Source organism: Prosopis cineraria, unplaced genomic scaffold (assembly GCF_029017545.1).
Source record: "Prosopis cineraria cultivar Desert tree isolate PC_DT_omini unplaced genomic scaffold, ASM2901754v1 PC5, whole genome shotgun sequence".
NCBI lineage: Eukaryota > Viridiplantae > Streptophyta > Magnoliopsida > Fabales > Fabaceae > Prosopis > Prosopis cineraria.
In genome coordinates, this window is record NW_026555336.1 from 2,869,595 (window position 1) to 2,877,660 (window position 8,066).

At 31.7% G+C, this 8,066-nt stretch overlaps 1 protein-coding gene across 1 annotated transcript; it reads left to right on the forward strand.

The window, feature by feature from the left end:
- The first annotated feature begins 4,297 nt into the window (after positions 1–4,297).
- On the forward strand, positions 4,298–6,119 carry LOC129311723 (cyclin-dependent kinase inhibitor 7-like). The gene is made up of 5 exons (XM_054954147.1): positions 4,298–4,758; positions 4,974–5,023; positions 5,178–5,345; positions 5,502–5,676; positions 5,921–6,119. The coding sequence occupies exons 1-4, from the start codon at positions 4,414–4,416 to the stop codon at positions 5,569–5,571; spliced, it is 633 nt and encodes a 210-aa protein (XP_054810122.1). The 5' UTR covers positions 4,298–4,413; the 3' UTR covers positions 5,572–5,676; positions 5,921–6,119.
- The last annotated feature ends 1,947 nt before the right edge of the window (positions 6,120–8,066 follow it).

The following is an 8,066-nucleotide window of genomic DNA, read 5'->3' on the forward strand; positions in this document are numbered from 1 at the left end:
TATTTTAACTATAAAATTAAGTGATGAACTATTCATTATATTTATATGTTGAAGAAGAGATTCATTATATTGATATGTTAAAGAAGAGAATCATTCAGAAACTTAAATTGAGATAAAAGTATAAACACTTTAAAGCTTACCTATTTTTTTAATACTATGCCTATTTTTTTTCCAAAAGTGTTTGTATTGATACACAAATGAATAAATAAATTTTAATTTAAATTCTAAATATTTGGTATATATTCGATAGTATCCAACTTTGGAAGAAGATTAACAATTTTGAAACGTACATTCATCTTTCATTTAATATTCTTGGTATTATTCCATAATATAAAAAATACGTTGGTAAAAATAATTCAAAAAATTGTAAAAGGGGGGGGATCCCTAAGAACCGGACACACTCTAGTAGTCTAGTAGTCTAGCCAACGCAAGGGGAACTGAAATTGGAAAGAAAAACTAGTGAATAATGCAAAAGCGCCGGACACAAAAAGCCTGCAGGAAAAATGACATTTCTTTTACTGGAAAAGATTAATCTTTCTTTTAAAAAAATTGATAATATTAAATAAAAAATATATATATTAAAATATTAATTTGAATAGAGAACAAAAAATTTCAAGATTTTGGTTTGAAGTTTTCATCTTAGGACCTTTTGAAATGAACCTTTTGTTTTCCATTCCATCCCCCCCAAAAGAAAAAAAAAAACCTCAAACAATGCTAAGTGATCCTCTAAAATAATGTGACTAACAAATGGACCAAATTGAGCAAAGCATATTTAATTAATAACTTTCACTTCCTAAATAAAAAACAGTTAATATCTTTAAAAACTATCTAATATTGTCATGTCTTCCTTTATTTAATAAGATAAATTAATGGCAAATAATTGAATGAGTACAGAAATCTCATTAATTTTAAATATTCTTGAGAGTCTTTTTTTAAATATCTGATCGATTACTTTTAAAAACTACTGAAATATTTTATATTTGTAAACATAATATATATAAATGTCTTAGAATAATTTTGAAGTTTAAACTGTAGGAGTGCTATTTTTTTTTTTTTCAAGACTTAAAAATAAGGGGGTGGTATATAGATAAAAGGTTGGGACAATGTTGCCTTTAATCATTCAATCGCCTTTCTTTCGTAATTATAGACGCATCAGAGCTCAAGTAGCAGAGTGTACCAAAAGCATCACTTGGCCATAATGACTACAGTGGCTACTTACCCAAAACACAAGCCTCGTTCTGTGCAAATTCTGATCTCTAGTTTTCTGTGTCGTCCAATCTGTAAATTTAAACTAAGGTTGGCTACATGGCATGCACGTACCTTTTATTTTTTTTTTAATTCACCACCATTGATCTGATATATCCTCATGAGAATATTTCCTTTCTAACTTTTACCCAGATTTGATTTAAAGGCTTTGCGACATATCGTTATGTCACCTTTAGTTTTTGAACCAAAAGGTACTATAACATTCACTAAAGTTGTTATACATAAAGTAAATTAATAATCTGTCCCCTGTGACCTGGGAATTGATCAAAGTGATGATTCCTTTATTATTATTATTATTATTATACTACTTGTTTGGATAATATTAGAAATTCATTAGTCCATTATTGGGTCTTCAAGAATCTATGCATGTATATAAATAATCCTCTAATTTTATTTATAAAGTGGAGAAAGATATTTTTTTTTTTTTGGTCTTGTGTAAAGGGCAATCTCAATGATTTTTAGGTTGACCTTTATCATTTTGCCCATATTAAATGAAAGTTATTAAATGTTGAGTATTTTATTTTTAAAGTATTTATATTTAATATGAATAAAATTATAAATTTATTAAATTTTTAGACAGAGTTAATAAAATTTAATACTTTTCTTGATTTTGATGAAACATGTTAAAAGTAACTACTCCCTCCATCTCAAATTACAAAACGCTTGTAGGTAAAATCTCATACACTAATAAACCTTATTAAATATACTTAATAACCTTATCTTTCTAAAATAAAGATATAAATTTTTAAAAATACCCATTATTTAATATATTGAAAAGAGAAAGAACAAAAATTAATTATAGAGAAAGAAAGAATAATATTAAAATTGATGCATTTAATAAAACATTAATCTACTCAAAGTTTCTTATATTTTGAGATGGAAAAACTCTCAAAAATGTCTTATAATTTGAGATGTAGGGAGTAATAAATATATTCCTTTTAAATCATAATATAAGTCATTATTAAGTAATTTATGTTTCTAAACAAAAGTTGGTTAAAGTCTTGATTTTCTAAATTTTTTCACATTTTTCAATTGTACTCTTGAGTGTAGTAAATGATATACTTGACTTATTCAAAACACTTTCATTAATTACTCAAAACACTTTCATTAATTACTCAATAAAATAGGGGTGTAATTCAAAAGAAAATATATATAACCTATCCAATAGCCTGTATTATTAGAATAATTATCATTAATGAGGCTTTATTCTTTTCAAAAAATTTTATTCTTGAGACCCCAAATCACCTATAAAAATTTTATAAAATCATTCTAGTAAAAAATATAAGCATCTTTTAATAATAATTTGCATATCAATAAAATATTTATTTTTATGAAAATATATATTATTTTTTCTTTTTACCCTTAGTTTTAATTTATGATGAGTAAGAAGAAGGTCATAAATTTATAGATTCAAGAACACAATAATCCAGGTTAATAAATACAAGTGATAAAATCAGAAATTTTTTTATAAATATATTAAGTTGCTTATATTTTAGACCAAGATCAGTTGGAAAAGAGTAGGTTGGAAGGAATATAATACTACATTGCATGTGGGTTGGATTGTAGCTAGGCTTATTCATAAAAGTAGTTACAGAATACTAACTAATTAATAATATAATTCCCTCATATTGATAGGTTTGAATTCTCGCATTTGTAGATAATTCCTCCTATTCTATACCAAATAGCTTCGAATATTTTTGGTATTGAATTAAATAACAACACAATATCTTGTCTCGTTAAATAACATAACAAACAAATCTCGCTTTGAACTTGCATGCACAAACGTGGTAATCTGTGCTTGTCCACACATGAGAATACGCACAATGAGATGTGCACTATACAATTAAACAAGGTTCACGTGAAAAGCTTTAGGAAATGCATTAATTAAACACAAATAAATTTAACTATAAATTATCCTCAAAATTAATGTGGATGATCCAAATCACACACTCTGTTAAAGGTACTAAAATTACAGTCTCTTGAAAAAATTTAGCAGCAACTTCAGTTGGGGATACTTTGCATGAAACGTGTAAGGAAAATACGTGAGGGGGGGGGGGCTCATAAAATGACTGAGAAGCAAACCATGACTTTAATGGAAGTGGTCCATAGATTTTCCATGTATGGATTAATCCCAAACCCCACGTGTAATCTTATATATATAAATATTTCATATTCGTCTAAACTCTGTTAATTTCTACATTTATTTCCTATACTTACCTAACAGTTAAGTCGTTATGACCCCATTTTCAATGACCATGTTCCCTCGCCTACCCCTACTACTAACTATAATTCATTCCTTTAATGATATTCCACTTGGTGGTTTCTAAGTTCAAACCTTTTACGTTTTTCAACTAATAACAGTATATTCCAAAGCACCATGCAAAGAGGAAACACACACAAATATGAGACTCAAAATAAATTTTGTTTTTACCAAGAATTTTATTTTTCAAAATTATAAGTAATTTAAGATGTTGATGTACTGTATATACTATATGTATATATACATAGGGAGAGAGAGAGAGAGAGGGAGGGAGGGAGAGAGAGAGAGATGAAAGGATGGGAAAAGTCTCTGGTAAAGTTGTGAATATGATGATAAAACGCCAAACCCTCGTGGGCTTCGTGGCAATCAAAAAGCAAGGGATAGAAATGGCAATTTGGGGCTTCAATTTAGAGTATATTAGTCATTGCGGAATTGGTTCCCGTAAGACCAGTTATTTCCCAAACGGAATTCCAGTCCGTAAAATAGGATTCTTTTGATCGCGTTACTTGCGGTGTAATCCCTTCGCAAATCATTTTCCGTTTGAAATTTCCTCTCGTTCGCGTCCGAGTCGCTAAACCGTCTGTTTTCATGAGTGGCGATCGATCATTGGTTTACGAGTCGGTGCAGCTCTCAACTACCCGATCTGAATAACGGCGCCGTCAATTGGCCCGTTTTCAGATTCCCCCGTCACTGTTAACGGACCCAGGACCACCATCACCCACCACTATTACACTATCTCAACCGTTGAAAGGTTTCGTCATCATCGCAATTTCTTCGTGTCACTTACACGCGCCCACAAATATACGCCTTCTCTCTCCCTCCCTCTCTCTCTCTCTCTCAGTGACAAAATCAGAAGACCCCACTGCACCTGAATCTTGAAGGAAGAGATGGTGAGCAAGTGCAGGAGAATTGCAGAGGTTGTTGCAGTAATGGAAATGGCTCAGGTTGGAGTCACGACAAGAGCTCGAGCAGCGTTGGCCATGGGAATAGCTGCTGCCACGACTTCAGCCGAAAGAAAACCCAAGAGAAGGAGGATCAACAACGAAGAACACAAATTCTCAGCATCTTCATCGCTCGTTCAGCTTACGGGAAGAAGTCGCCCTGATGTCATTCAACCGAAAGCCGAGGAGCGATGCTCCAGTCCTACCTCCGGTGAACTCCCCTCATCATGTTGTTCGAGCAATGGATCCATCGGACTTGATGAAGAAAGAATCGAATTCGTAGATCTGGAGGTATAATTGTGTTTGCCATTCTCTGTACAAATTTTCGCAAACAATTCTTACAAATCTCGGCTGCTCAAATCAAATTTCAATTGTCTGTCCGAGAGCCTTGGTTAAGTTCGATCTCTGTGAATGTTGCTCGTCATCGTGTTTGTGTCCTTATATATATATATATATATATATATTTTTCCTCTGAATTTAAGACTTTGTGTTGAACATGTTTACAGGTAGATAGCGCGCAAGTTGAATCATCGACGTGTAATTACGGTGACGAAAGGTTATAACTCCTCCTTCTTTTTCAAATTTTCAAAAACGGAATCATTTGAATTCCAAAAAGCATGAAATAAATGATCCGTCATAATTTCTTCCGTTCAAAATTCCAAGTAATTCAAAAGCACTGAACCACTGCGTCGGCCTATATCGCTCTGTAGAGAGATGAGCCTATCCAGCGAGCTCAGCGGACCAAATTCAGAAGACGTGAAGCCACCGGAGACCAACGCTCGTCGTATATCAACAGTGCAAAAGATGCCGACGGAGTTGGAGCTCGAAGAATTCTTCGCTGCAGCGGAGAATGACATTCACAAAAGCTTTGCAGAGAAGTAAGTAAATTGTAAATCTTAATAAAGGCCCAACAGATTCTCCTTCTAAGCATATTATGTCCTACTGCTTTTGATGTGAAAATTAGCATGTATCGCCTATTTTGTTTTACAATCTTCCAATTTCCGGGCAACCAATCGATGGGTAATTATCTGCAGATATAATTACGACATTGTGAAGGACGTGCCGTTGGAAGGACGTTACGAGTGGGTTCAAATAAAGCCATGAAGGTGTGAACCCCTCTTCTCCAAAGCCAAGGTTCAAGAATTAAAGAAGATAACGACCTAAACTAGTCCTTCCTGTCTCTAGAAGATTATTATGCGCTTAGCTAAGGTAATTCAATTCTCTCACACTCTCTTGATGTAGGACTCTTTTGGATTATGTATAGCATTCTTTATCGTTCATGAGGGGGAGAATTATATTCAGTATGTTTGTTCTTTTGTGTACGGTTTAATCATACGGAGAAGCCAGTGGATAAATGAGTATGTTAATTAGCGATGGAGATCGAACGGCTCAAATAACATAAATTTAGTAACACCCGAAATTTCGCGTTTGTTTCTGTGTTGTTATTTTGCAGGTCGTTCTAGTTCTACTTCTGCCATGACTGTACTTGGGTACAGGCAGCCAGTGACTGTATCTTCTTTTTCGTCTTCTGCTTTCCCCCCCGTTTTTTTTTTTTTTTTGGGTTTAGGTTTTTACCCCATGACGCTAAATTCCTTCATCTTTCTTGTCTTTTTCTTTCCTTTAAATTCTGCAATGACTTTTCCTTCTTTTAACTGTGGAAAATCTGTGCCTTTTCTTCTCTACTTTTGTGATAAATCAGGATATATGTCGATTGTGGAATTTGGTTGAGAGGTATTTTATGCAAAAGTTCACAGAGGACGCTAGACTAGAGATTTTTTTCAAAAAAAAAAAGAAAGCTTCTAAATTTTTGAAACTTCACTAAAAATTTAAGTTATTAAATTGAAATCAATTTTTTTTAGAAAATGATAAGATTGTCCCCATTATTGAAAGAGGAAAAAATGAATTATAAAATGAGCCAGTAAAGTAAAGCAATGAATAACAATTTAAAAGATAATGAATACCATACATTAGAGACACTAATAAGTCGTGCTAATATGAAAATAATATTTAAAATTAATTCAAATAAAAATGTTATAATAAACAAGTGAAGTGAAATAATGAATAAAAGTTTGAAGAATAATGAATAACATACAATAAGGACATGAATAAGTTTTGCTAGAAAATTTTAATATAAACAATCTTATTATTTTTTAAAAAATTTTAATTTCAATTCAATATCTTAAACTTACAGTGAATTTGTAAAAATTTAAGAGTTCTATTTTTTAATATATGTAGTTCAAGGATTTGCAGTGAAAATTTCCCTATATTTATTATATCTTTTTATTTTTTAAAAAAAATTTCAATTATTTTATTTTAAAATGATTCAATTATTAAATTCTTTTTCTGTTGTTGTCGTCATCGTTGTCGTCGTTTTTTATTTATTTATTTATTTAAAGCTCTCACGCACCATCATAAGGGTCGGTGGAGCAAGATACCGTGCAAGTCACGGACACGTGTTAGATGGGTCAAGAAGCTGATGTTAACCCCCATGTGAGACAGGCTTTTCAGAATTGAAACCTAAACACAATACTCTCTAAGCACGGAAAATAAACTCTCACTCCCATTCATATTTGTCGCTCACGCAAATAACAGTCTTGTTTTATCAGATATAAAAAATCTTTTTTTGATAAAAATGAAAGCAAAACAGCGATTAAAAACTAAAACAAAGCAACAAATAAAGGAAAACAGCCTAAGGAGGTTGAAGAAACTCCAAGAGGTATGGCACCGTGGGTGCAATATGAAAAAGATAGAGATACAAAATCTAAACTTCGGGAAATTTTCAAATTGTGTAAGTGTTCATATATCTCGAAATTACGCTATGTGCTTGAAAAAATCATACCATTCATAAACTATAATCAGTGTGACCTATCCATCGATCCCTCAAATGTTATATATAGAACGCATGAGACACTAGCTAAATGGAAAAGTAGGAGGACAGTTTAAAGCAGGTCTAAATATGTGTCAAGGCGAAATGGTCAATGCAAGCGTTTTTATTTCGTTCAATTAATAATAACTTGTTTTTTTTAACTTAAACAAGAATTTGGCTCATATCTCACGAGCGAGTTTATGTTTTATTATCAATGTCAATTTAGGCTTTTATTAATAGATAACATAATATATAAATATTTCTTCAAGTACTCTTAGTTATAAAGTCTATCTTGGTTGAAATGAATTTCAGCTGGGATCCAAGTGACATAAACAACTCTCCATACGGGAAAAAAAACGGAAAAACTATTAAAGAAAAAAATGAAAAAAAACTATTAATAATTTTATTTTATTTCATTAATATTTCATCTTCAAATAATTGCTTCAAATCCTATATATATGGGCATTGATGTTTTTTTTTTTTGGATAACATACATGGGCATTAATGTTGGCAGTGATGTGCGTAAGGCGAGAAGATGAAGCACAATGACGGTCAAAGCACATAACCCTATTCATTACTCTCTGGAAGAAAATTACCGTTTTGTATGTTAATTAGTCATTTTTCACTGTTTCTGAGAAATTCTAAGATGAACCCAAAGCACCATGTCATTTATGGTTTATCCAATAAAAACATAACATTAAGATGCCATTAAACATAAATTGATTATGACATT